Source organism: Natator depressus, chromosome 15 (genome assembly GCF_965152275.1).
Source record: "Natator depressus isolate rNatDep1 chromosome 15, rNatDep2.hap1, whole genome shotgun sequence".
Taxonomy (NCBI): domain Eukaryota; kingdom Metazoa; phylum Chordata; order Testudines; family Cheloniidae; genus Natator; species Natator depressus.
In genome coordinates, this window is record NC_134248.1 from 25,440,556 (window position 1) to 25,453,166 (window position 12,611).

Here is a 12,611-nt window from a genome sequence, read left to right on the forward strand (position 1 = left end):
TGTGTGTATGGGGGGGGGGGGTGAGGGCTCCAGCTGGGGGGTGCAGGCTCTGGGGTGGGGCCAGGGAGAGAGATGACTTCCCCCAGCCCCCTCCCCAGCAGCTCCGAGGCTGGGACCTGGGGAAAGACGCCTCTCCCCTGCTGTGCAGCCTTTGATAGCCTGCTGCACAGCCATGTAGTTTAGAGGGAACTTAGATGCCTGCCTATAGTGCTCCTCTTAAGCTTTCCAGTCAGGGTACCCAACAGTCACATTAAAATGGCAGATCACGGAAGCAAAAAACTCTTAATTAAAAAGTGGGGGTGGGAGCTAAATCAACTTGGGGAGGTCTATGTAAAGATCTAACAATGTGGCTTTTTCCTCAGTTCAGCTTTAATACATTCCCAAGCAGGAGGACAAGGCACCTAATGATTCTATATTTGTAAGGCTTCAGATGAAATCTGGGGATTCTTTAGACTTTTGTCATTTACCAGTCTCAAGCACTTCAGGTACATATGGAAAAGGCCTATTCACTGAATAAGTTCAGGCAAAATTCTGCAATAACTGAGGAGACAGTCTAATTCTTTAAGCAACATGTTGAGCAACAGGAAGCCTGTTAAATGACAATAAATGGGAATAATGTGTAGAAATAATTAGTGCCAGTAGTCAAGCAACACCAGTATGAGTCACTGACCAACTCTGAAGCACCTTACCAAATAGGCCAAAAAGCAAGCAGTTACTAAAGACACCATCATTCTGCTATCATGCTGCACTAGAACTACTGCTCAATTGTGAAACACTCCAGGATGTTAAAAAGGATGAAGGAGCAACAGCACAAGAGCCTTGAACAGAAACAATCTGAACCACCAAGCAAGACCAATATGAGAGCAGATTTTATTAGGATAGAGGAAATGTCCAATATTGTAACAGGCAAGGCAGCATTGTGTTAGGCTCAGTATCAGTACACCTATGCTCAATAGTATCAAGTATCTAAGACAGTGGTTCTCACATTTATTTGATTGTGCCCCCCCTTTTTTGTGTCTGTAGTAGTTTAAGCAGCCCCGCCACACAAGTACATATATTGATTAAAAAACAAAGAAATTTAAAAAAAACAAACACCATGCAACTCTCATTCAATATTAACAGTAAGACATTGATTCAAACAAAGCCAACGACCCATTGTAATAAGAGCAAAAGCAAAACTGCGCTTGTGACCGATGCTTACAATTAAATGTGCACACCGTGTCGTAGCAAACAGATTAACATACAGATGGCAATGACTTTGTATAATGCTGTGCAAGCTTAACAGAAATCCATCAAAATGCACAGCGCCATCTACAGTCAAATGCACAGTGCCATCAGAGGACCCGGTATGTCTGGAGGAACCAGCTTTGCTAGTTATCCATTGCTATGGGTAAAATGTATGCAGTACTTTTCTCACCTCTCTAAAGCTTCTCTTCCTCCTTCCCCTCCCCCCCCCAACACATTCCGCACCCCCAGGTGGGCCTACCCCAAACTCTGCTCTAAGAGACCAGCTGAAAATTCAGACAGAGATCATAAGAGAGCAAATGTGACAGCTTGTTTTAAGTCTTAACCACAGGTGTACTGATACCATAAATCAAGCCGAGAGCCAGATCAAAATCCTTAAGATGTTTTAGAAGCCCAACAACTGCGGTTCCCAAAACATGAACCTTTCAAAAACATTTGACAAGGGTAAAATTTAAGTGTTCCTATTAATTCGAACCACAATTAGCAAGAGACTTGTTAGCAAGGAATAATTCCTGGGGTCTAAAAATGAGAAAATTTTCCTATACAGTAACTCCTCACTTAATGCTGTAGTTATGTTCCTGAAAAATGCGACTACAAGCAAAACGATGTTAAGCGAATCCAATTTCCCCATAAGAATTATTTTAAATGGGGGTGTTACATTCCAGGGATTTGGGGGGGGGGGGGGGGCTAAAATTTTTTCCCTGGAACCTAACCTCCCCCCCCCCCATTTATATATATACACACACATACACTATAAGTTCTAAACAAACAATTTAATACTGTACACAGCGATGATTGTGAAGCTTGGTTGAGGTGGAGGAGTCAGAGGATGGGATATTTCCCAGGGAATGCCTTACTGCTAAATGATGAACTAGCAATTGGCTAAGCCCTCAAGGGTTAACTCCTTGTTGTTAATGTAGCCTCACACTCTACAAGACAGCATGAATGGAGGGAAGGGAGACAGCATGACAGACAGAAACAGAGACACACTGTGTGAGTGTGAGAGAGAGAGAGATGCGCATTTCCCCTTTAAGTACGCTGACACCACTCTTAAGTACAGTACACTACCTTGTTAAGTTAATCATCAAGCTGAGACAGCAACTGCTGCCAGGAAGTTCCCTCCCTCCTGAGCCCTGTCATGTGTCCCCCCTGCTCTATGGAGATGGGGTAAGCGGGGTGCAGGGGGACACCCTGACATTATCCCCCCCTCCCCCTTTTCTTCTCCCCCCCAGCAAGCAGGAGGCTCTGGAGAGCAACTCCAAGGCAGAGGGCAGAAGCAGCACATTGCAGTGGGGGAGGGACAGCTGAACTGTGGGCAAATGATAGCCTGCTGGGTGGCTGCTGCACAGGGAACTTAGGGGAACCGGAGCTGATGGGGGGCTGCCGGTCCACCCTGGTTCCAAGCTCCCAGCTAGCTGTAACGGGATACTCTTCCTGCAAGCAGTGGACAAACAGGCAGCTGCCAAGCGACCTTATAAGGCACAACTTTAAACAAGCATGTTCCCTAATTGATCAGCAATGTAACAACGAAACAACGTTAACCAGGACGACTTTAAGTGAGGAGTTACTGTATGTCAAGACGACTCTAGTGACTGTACCTGTAAAAAGTTACAATAGGAGTCATTCAATTGCAAGTGTCTGATCTTCTTTTGTCACAACAGGTTGTGGGAGAATGTCAAAATAACTTCATGTACATTTGATACAACTGTATACTAGCCTAGATTTAATGAGCACTAGCAAATGAACAGGGATGAACAGATAAATAGCAACACATTAGTTTTTAAAAAAAGATTACCAACATCTTTTTTGCTTTACTAAATAGAGGAACAACAGAAACCAAAGTGTGGCAAATAATAGAATCCATAATTATTTATTACGTGTTTTATTGTATTGCCTAAGGGTCCTAGTCACAGACCAGGACACCTTTGTGCTAGGCACTGTACAAATGCCTTGCTATAGTGGCAAATAGTTCCATCAGCAAACCTCAGAGTCTTACAACACATGAGATATTCAAATTAAAATAAATAAATAAAAAAGACTGAAGGGTCCAGTGATATGATGACCCCTTACTGACAGAAATCTGGTAATCAAATCATTGTAGCATTCATAACCATGAACATGATTAAGATCAACCACCATGGTATTGTTTTAAGACAATACTGTTGATAAAATTAGAAAATTCAATTAAAAAAAAATTCTCTGTATACCTAAGAGGCTAAAAAGCAAAGAAAAGCAAAATGTGCTTTTGCATTTTTTTTGTTTAAGTGGAAAGGAAGTCCAGAGACTAAGGGAAATATCTAATACAAATGCTACCCTGACACCTGAATGGTGAGAACAAATCTAGAGGGCAACTCTGATTCAACAATATTTCATCTGATTGCTCAAGCTGTATTTAATTGGTTTAACTGTTGGCAGAAGTCTCTTAAGCAAAGTTTAACAAGGATGGGGCCATGAGACTTTTAAAAGTAGAAACATACACAAAGACTAAAAATTACACATGCAATGACAAGCAAAGAGTGCTTGTGGCTCAGAGTCACTAAGAGAAGCAGAGAGGCTGCACCAGTAAGCCAGCCAGCAATAAACAGAATGGTCATTAAAAGTGTTAGAAAAACCAGAATTAAATTAATAATACTATGCAAGTATTTGTACTCCTAAAAAAGCCTCACTGTTTCAATAATTTTTATACCAGAGCACAGAGATTAGTCATTTGAGACAATCATGTTATTAGGAAAGATGGAGGGAACAGCATTCTGAAGACAACAAAAATAGAATACAGTATACAAAGAGTGGAAGTTCTGGGATGAAATCCATTGCTCGGGAGATTATACCTATGATCCATTAGACAAACTAGATTATGTTGTCAGTGGCCAAGAGGCAGGTTTTTTTACTTAAGAATGGCAGCTTAGAGGCAAAATATGAAAATCAAATGTTATCCTACCAATAAAAGGTCTTAGACCAATTAAAGTGGGTTCTTTTACCTGTGCAATCCTCCTGGAATAAAAAGCTTGTTCTCCCAGGCCACTGAGATTTTTAACATTTAGTATATTTTGGACAAACCAACAGTGCCGACTCCCATTATCCTTTTTGTATTTCTCTAGAGTACAGTTTAGACTCTGTTAAAAATGCATGTTTTTATGCAAATGTGTCTATTTTACTGGATAGGACATGTTTAAATTTAAAATTAAACAAATAAAATATCCCTTTTTAACCGTCTTAACAAGAAATTATTTCAAGCACAAAGGAATTGCCAACCAGAGATTAAGATTCTTTCATTTCTCCCAAATTTAGTTCCATTACTCATGATGAGATCAAAACTCTCCTTGCTAATTGTTACTGAAAAATAAAACTCAGTGATGATTATAAAGGGAAATTGAAGTTTTATTGAGTTAACAGACTGCAACTACCTCAAGTATGTGGTGCCCCATGTTTCTGAATATACAATTGCTTTGCTATATACTTGATGGTAGCAGAACTAAAAACAGAAGCATCTGGCAATTTAAGTTCTTACCTAGCTATAGCACCCTACTACAAGGGAACATTTTTAAAAGCTACACAAATTACTTCTTAAATCTCTGCGATCTTTCCCCATCAGGTGAACTCTTAGGTGACATTGCATAATCTGAATTTTGCTGACAGCATGCCAGTGTAATATACCAACACTATCCCTCTCTTATGCAACATGTAGTCATTACTATTCCAGATCTAAGAGTCAGGTTGTTCCCAGGATGTTTTAGGACAACCCTAAAGTCCTTGCACACAAAATTCTTATTTACTCTAATGGTGTGTTTTGAATGCTTGAGGACTGAAAGATCAGTCTATACATGGGCCTGATTAGTATGTATAATGAACATCTTTACTGGGCTACATTCACAACAATATACGATTTTAATATAACCCCGTACCTAGCAAGCTTCCAGAGCACCCACCTGCAAGTCTGATTTGGTATAAAGGGATTAGTAGTAGTAGTAGGCTGGTTTCATGATCCTCTAATTTAGGCAACCAGTTATAAATACTTTCCCTAGATTACACTGTGTCCAGTATGAGTAACTATCACAATTCATTAGGAAAACATTAAGGTTGCATGGCAAAGTACAAAAGTCAGGAAGTGCTAAAGTTGGGGTTGTGTAGATTACATTAACTCTGCTCTCTTATATGCATACATACATTATAATACGCAAAGTGATCATCTACTATTTATCAAACATTTTTCTACAATATTAGATACGTTTCACACTCTGAAAAGCACTGCGTACTTCTGTGTATGTCAGTCTATTAGAGTCATTTAGCTGACATTACACAGTAAACCAGTCTTGTACAAAATATTATAGATTAAATACACAAGAAAATAACTTGGCTGTAAATTCTTGCTAACTGGCTCATCCTCTGAATTGCAACCAAGACAGAGCTAACTAAGGCACTGGTGCTGCCCACGTGGATCCCTGTCAAGTCCTACATAATTCTGATAAGACATTTTAGGAAGGGTTCATGCCTATAGAGTCCTTTATAGGATCAAGCGTATAACTTAACTTTTCTTCTCTCCAAGACATGTATTTTAAGTCATTAGAGATATACTGGAGGAATATGACAATGAAAATGGTCTACGAATACAAGAATGAAATGTTACAAAAGTATGTGCATCTAAGGCTGTAGAACAGCAATTCTCTGACTTTGAGATCTAGCATACCACATATACAGCTCAAGTACTTGGCATACCATCTTAGTAATTTAAATCAGTACAGATATAATGGGTTATGATGTTAATACTGTACAGCAGCCTGTGTACTACCTGACTGCAGCACACATACCACCAGTTGATGTACAAACTACAATTTGAGAACCACTAATTTTACTGTACGATATTGAAGAAAAGGTATGTAATGCACCTACATAAAGGTGCAGAGGCAAGGTGTCATAAGCAAGCTTAACTTTCTCAATTTCTTACTTGAGTGCTTACACATGCAAACTTAATATATTGAGTTTTAAAATGGAATGTGTGCATGCACATGCATGTGCAATATATAATATACACTCTTCAAAGAAAAAAATATTTCATAAGGAACCCACTATCCCATCTACCTTGCAAGGTCCACCAGGTGAACCTTAGGAGTTGTGCTGTTTTTAACCTTACAAGATGAGCAGTGAATGAACAAATGCCTCTCTGGAGCTCTGCCGCAATTAAAACTTGCCATCATTAAGGTTTTTACTGCGCAAGTAATTTAGCTATGCACACATGTCCTGCCAGGCCTCATTGAAGGCAGTCATTGAAGGCAGTGTGATTTTCAAAGACCCAACTCAAAACCGATTTTCACCAGAACACTCAAACACTTCACAATCAGGACTATTTCCATGCCCAATTCCAACACTCAACCTCTAAGGCGATTCAGCACTAATGCAATTCAAACAAGAATCTTCAGATTTAAAACAACAACAAAAAAAGTCTTTACAAAGTATATTCTTCTAATGCCTTTGAGTACATGTGTGAGGGAAGAAGTATTTTGTTACAAAAACTTTCTGAACATTTAATTTTTGGACAAAGACCAGGTCCATAAAATTTCAGCTGAGGTGGAAGTTTCATAAAGTTACAAACTGAAAACAAGGATTAGAACAGCAGATATTATGCAACCTTAACTATACTTATTGCTACTGTTATACAAGGCCTTATGTTATCCAACTGCTATAGTCGTAACAGTCTCCCAGATCAACAAGATTACAGAAAATATTTTAGGGTCACTGAGAACACAGAATCCAAGTTTGTGTAATTTGATTCTGTTCTTACTCCTGCTGAAATCCATTAACTTCAAAAGAAACCCCATAGTGCTGCCAAAGATTCAACTATACATAACCAGGGCTTCTGATTTTCAGTTTTAACCGAAAGACACTGCTAAAGCATCCCCAACACAAGAAACAAATTTGTGTTTACCCACTAATCATTGGAAAAACACCAGAAATGGTTCCTTGCATCTAAGGGCTTGCCCACATGGAGCAGAAATGCAGACTACAAAGGTATGATTCCTAAAGCACATTAATGTGTTGCATATTAATTGGTTCATGTAGACTCTGCTTGTGCGCAATAGAAGTTCCCACGTGCATTTTAAAGTAGTGGTGTTTGACACAGTATTATGTTAAGGAGCAATATGGAACATCACAAACAGATTACTCATCCCAGAACTCTATATGCAAAGAGAAAGCGCCCGCCCCATCAAATTTTTGGAGATTTATACATATAGCTCAAAAATTGCTAAAAACAACCCCCCCCCCAATTATATTATTACATCCCAAAACGCAAAGCCCTACACATTAACTTAAGACCAAAGCAACCCTGATGCACCTCATTTTAAAACTAAACATCAATTAATATGCTCTGTGTACGCTCCTTGTAACCTAAAAAAAATCTGGTGATTTACACATATATTATTGTAGTAGTGGTCTTTGTAGTATTACAAAGCCTCATTAACTTTTCAAGATTTAGCTGATCCAGTTATCGATGATTACACATTATAAATGATGCTAAATCATCCTTATGATACAGCAATCCAATGCTAAAGGTTAATTTTACCTCAGCTGTATACACAGTTTATCTTTCCATGTAACATTTAAATTTCCCTGGATGGCAGTTATGGGCCACAAGCTTCACACTTGCTATATACTTGAAAATGAGTGCTTTCACAACTAATATCGGAGTTTAAATTATGTCGATCACCTTGAATATTTTATAGAAACAAATATATTTCTATGTTTATACGAGCTTAGCACAGTTGCTTGAAATTACCAGAACTCAATGAAAGTCTAATATAGCCTTTATAAAGAGTAAATGTCAAGCTGCAAGTGAAAAAACAGAAGAAATTACAAGTTATCTTTGATCCGAATACAAAACCCAAAAGCAAACAAAAACAACTGCTTATAGAATAACTCCAATAAAAATTATTAGCAGCATTTCTATTTTAGCTAATGATTTTCAGGCCAGGGGCTTAACATGTTTTTCAAGAAGGAGGATAAGTATTATCCCCGTTTTTAAAGCTGAAGAAACTTGAGGCATAGAAAACTGAACTGAGTTGCCCAAGGTCCGAGCAGGTCAGTGGTAGAACCGAGGAGAGAACCCAGATATCCCAGTAGTGTACCCTGTATTACACTGACTGCCTAATTTAGGCAGAATAATTTCAGTAAACTGGAAAATGGAGGCTAGTCTAATTGTTTAATAAGTTCAGTAAACATACTAGCAAAGTACATTTGGCCATGTACATTATTTGACCTGTCAGTTTAGCACAGTGTTGAATATGGAGTCAGCACACTAGACAATTTCCAATTTGCTGAATTTGATCTTTATCTTCACCCATTTGGTTGGAAATTAAGTGGGATGTAAGTTTCTAGAAGTAGTAACTCATGCACTATAAAATTCCACTACCCTTTATTACTATCATTCTTTCCCCCTCTACCCTCATGAGGGATGCAACTTTCAGACCCTTTACAACTAGATGTTCACCCATTTCTTAAAATTGCTACTGCCAGCCATTTTTCTCCCAGGACATATCAAAGTGACTAGAATGTGTGTCTCCACAGGCAAGCTCAATGCCAATCCTTGGCCAGCTGGCAATTATATACACACACATACCAAAACTGAGGCCCTCTTCTTTGAAACTGAGTGTCAGTTTTGTGATATCAGAAGCCTTCACTGGCCCAGAATCAACAACGCAGTATCCTGCATCAGGCACAACAGGTGAGAACCATCCTCTTTTTTTTTTTTTTTTTTTAAACAGTCTTAGTTTAAGATTGATCATTTGCTTGAGTCTATAGTCATGATCAGTTTAACTTTGGTAGACGGAAAGAACACTAGAAAATCAGTACAAAATCCATTTTTTTATTCTTTTAGCTTATAAAAGACTAATGCCTGTTTTTCTGGACAGAGTTAAGCTACAATTCCTTAGGTGGAAGTAAGGGTCTGTTTGGTAGACTTCACTAACAATCTCTAATGTTCTGCACTTTTTTTTTTTTAAATAAATAGAAAGCAATCATTCTGTTCTCCAACTTGTCAAAAACAGACTTATCACCTTCCTCCTGTACTTAGTCTTCAATTCATTTCTCCAGTTCCTTAGCAACCATATATCCCATACACACTGCATAAAGAAACTAGCCAATTAAACATAATTTAAAAACAAAACAAAAACCAGAGTCATTTAGTGTTTCTTGTCCTTTCAATCCTGTATGCAAGACGAGGGGTCCACTTTACAGAAAGACTATCCAAAGGTCAGTTACCAAATTTGGTCAACAATGGTGCCATCACTGCTGTCATCATTCTTGTCACTGTCAAAAGCAACAACTGTCACCTTGCTATTATCAGGGAGGGAAGGCAACTGAAATATTCCTCATGCAAATTCTATTTACAGTTTGCATTGTATCCAAAAACCACTTCCAGTGATCATTCATTTAGCTTGATAAGGATTAACTCAAAAGCAAAAAGAATGACCAGCTAAACTCAGGAGGTTGGTTTTAAAAGCCAACAAAAAAAAGAAGGGTTGGGAAATCCCAACTCAAGTAGGTATACAAAAAAATATGATAGATTATATGTGTGCTTTTTACAGGTCTGTGTGTGTCTAGTTTAATTGTATTCAAGAAAGAAGAGAATTATATAAACCATACATGAAGTGAATATGGAAAATTAATGCCTAAAAGATGCAAAAGTTAACCTTAGCGAGATAACCAATTTAAGACTCCACATACAATTTATTTGTTCACATCATAAAAAGAACTAGTGCAAGCAAGAAAATAACTTAAGGAATAACCCTGTCCATATATATAAATAATGTACAGTAGTCTCATTTGGTCAATGTGTGAAAAGTCTGAAAAACAACAAACATTTTATACTTACAAAAGATATACAGGCTGCCAACAACAAAATTCTAACTAATAAGTCTTCAAATTGTTCAATCACAAGCTCAAGTAAGGATTTTCCTGCAAGATATAAAAGGCAGATGTATTGCATCTTAAATATCCACAGAAAGATGCAAAGTATGGATAAAAAATATTAGAAGATTGTACAAGCTTGCTTACCTTCTTCAGCTGGTAATTCTGCAGGAAGCATAGGTTTGCCCAAGGAGCATGTCAAAGAGAAAAGACTGTTAGATAACTACATTAGCCACACTAAAGCATCCATCATTAAAGATCATTTCTGAGCTAGCCAAAATGCTACAAAACTAAATTCTACCCGATTTTATGTATATATGAAATTCAGATTTTAAGGCAATGCTGAGTAATGCAATTAAAGTGCCTCCTTTCAACAAGAATTGGAACGGGCCTCGCTAATTCCACAATTTATGTCAAATACATTTTAGCAGCAATCTACTAAGGTTACAATTCAGCCAAGTCATCACTCATGCCTGCTCTGTTACTTCTGGTGCCGCTGCATACAAAGGATCACGGGCTTCAAACGTTTTTCAGACTCCAGCAGAACACTGATTTCCCTCTACATCCACTTTACCAAACCATAAGATGTATAGCCAAATACTTCACAATCTCATCTTTCTATTTAGGAATTGCTGTCTCCCCATCTGCTATTTTTTACTCCTCTCTGTAAGCCGTTTCTGCAATACAATTGGCACAAAAGAAAGCTATAAAAATAAAGCTCTGCCCCATTGTTTTCTGGGCAATTTTTTTAAGCCAAAAAAGCCCACCTTCTTTCAAAAGAAAAAGAACGAGGTTTGCGTGGGAGGGTTGGAAATAGCGATAAAATGAAGGTCAAGTAAATAATAAAAGGGGCTCTTTAAAAAAAAAATCATGTGCTTTATTTAATGATAGAAGCTTATTTCCCATCAAGGTGAAAGGAAACGGAGGTGGCACCCTCCTTGCTTAAGCAGCCCTGACCGCTCAGGGTATAAAAGAAACCCACGAGGTGGAGTTCAAGTCAGCCATCTTCTCTCTCCCTCGCTCCTATTCCGGGTCCTGAGTCAGATGCCGGCTTTGCACACATAGGTTAGGCCTTGAAACAGGGCCCTAGGGAGGATGAGAGGGAGAAAGAGGATCCCAGCACGCAGCAGCATCCCCCCGGCAGCGGCTGGCGTGGGGGTTGCTTCACCTACCGTTGGCGCCCCATCTCTCCTTGAGCTTCTTGACTTGCTCCAGGCTGAGCCCAGTGCTCTCGTTCACGCCGAAATAAGCCAAAACTTCCTCCACCGTCTTGGTGTGAGCGTTCTCCATGGCCGGGCCGGCAAATGGTGTCTCTCCCCCGCTTCCTTCTTCTCAGCAGCAGCAGCAGGAACAGCAGCAAACCCTCCACTCAGCCCGCTCGGTGCCTCGCTCTCTCCCCCTATGGGTCCCCAACCGCCCCCGGGTGATTATCACCATAGACCTAGACAACAATAGGGATCCGAGGAGCGCTCCCCTCCGGTCACGGCACCTGCACGCCCCCCCCCCTTCGCTGCGTACCGGCGGGGGACTCGCCCCCACCCCCTCCCACCCCCTCGGGAACACAACCGCCCCCCTTCCTCTCACGGAGCTAGAGCACGGGCTCCGCTGCACCCCCTTCTCCGGCAGCCGTTTCGGGGCCACGAGACAAAGTCACCCCCCCTTCTCTCAGACGTCAGGCCAATGCCTGCCCTCACCCCGCTCCGAGAGGTACTGCGGGGGGTGCTAGGGTAACAACCGCCCCCACCGGCACTGTGGGGCGCGCGTGGAGGGAATTGAGCTGTCCCCTTTTCTCCTCAGCCGGAGAGTAACTGTCCCTTTCGCCGCTACCAGGGGGAATAAGGTAATTTATCACCCCGCACTCTCCTCTGAGGGGTATGAAATGCCCTGTCTCCTCTAGGGGGCGTAGCTGCCCTGGGGGTCGTGCCCACTCGTCTCTCTAGGGGAGAGCGTGAAGTGCCTGGCGGGGTGGGATCCGCTCCCGGCGCTCTCCACCGGGCGGTGTAACCTAGGCCGCTGTCTCCGGCTAGCCGGTGCCCTGCTTGCCTCCTGCTCCGTTCCCTCCCCAGCGCGAGCTGAGCGAACGGCGGCTGCTCTAATAGAATTTATCGGAGCCAGCTCGCCGCTGCCCCTCTCGCGACCGCAGCATGTGGACGCCGCTCATTGGCCGGGAGCAGGGAGCGGGGAGGAGGGAGCAGCCCCGCCCGCACGAACCCGGATCCGAAACGCGACAAGCAAAGGGGCCCGCCCGCGCCGCGACTCTGCGGAGTGCCGTAACCCACGCCGCTGGTACCCGTATGCGGGCGGGCGCAGGAGAGAGGTCTGGGTGGAGAAACGTCGTTTGACCACTGCTCTGTGAGGCGGGAGCAGCCTCCAGTGGGCTGGCGGCCTGCCCCGGCGTGACCCCCGGGCAGCTCCCTGCCCTGGCGTGAACCTCACTGCGGTCGGGGCGGGTGGAAGGCTGTCCTGGC

At 41.5% G+C, this 12,611-nt stretch overlaps 1 protein-coding gene across 2 annotated transcripts in view; it reads right to left on the reverse strand.

Annotated features, from left to right (window-relative positions):
• Positions 1-11,628, reverse strand: part of ATP2A2 (ATPase sarcoplasmic/endoplasmic reticulum Ca2+ transporting 2) — a 78,400-nt gene extending 66,772 nt beyond the window's left edge. The window contains exons 1-3 of one of the 2 annotated variants that reach the window (XR_012641994.1): positions 11,316-11,628; positions 10,291-10,308; positions 10,109-10,191 (exon numbers count right to left, since the gene is read on the reverse strand). Coding sequence is in view for 1 of the 2 variants with exons in the window: in XM_074972623.1 (XP_074828724.1) it covers positions 10,109-10,191; positions 10,291-10,308; positions 11,316-11,433 (219 nt within the window). In the remaining variant the exon portion in view is untranslated. The remainder of the gene's footprint in view (positions 1-10,108; positions 10,192-10,290; positions 10,309-11,315) is intronic. The other variant, XM_074972623.1, reaches the window with a different exon arrangement.
• Positions 11,629-12,611: the final 983 nt, after the last annotated feature.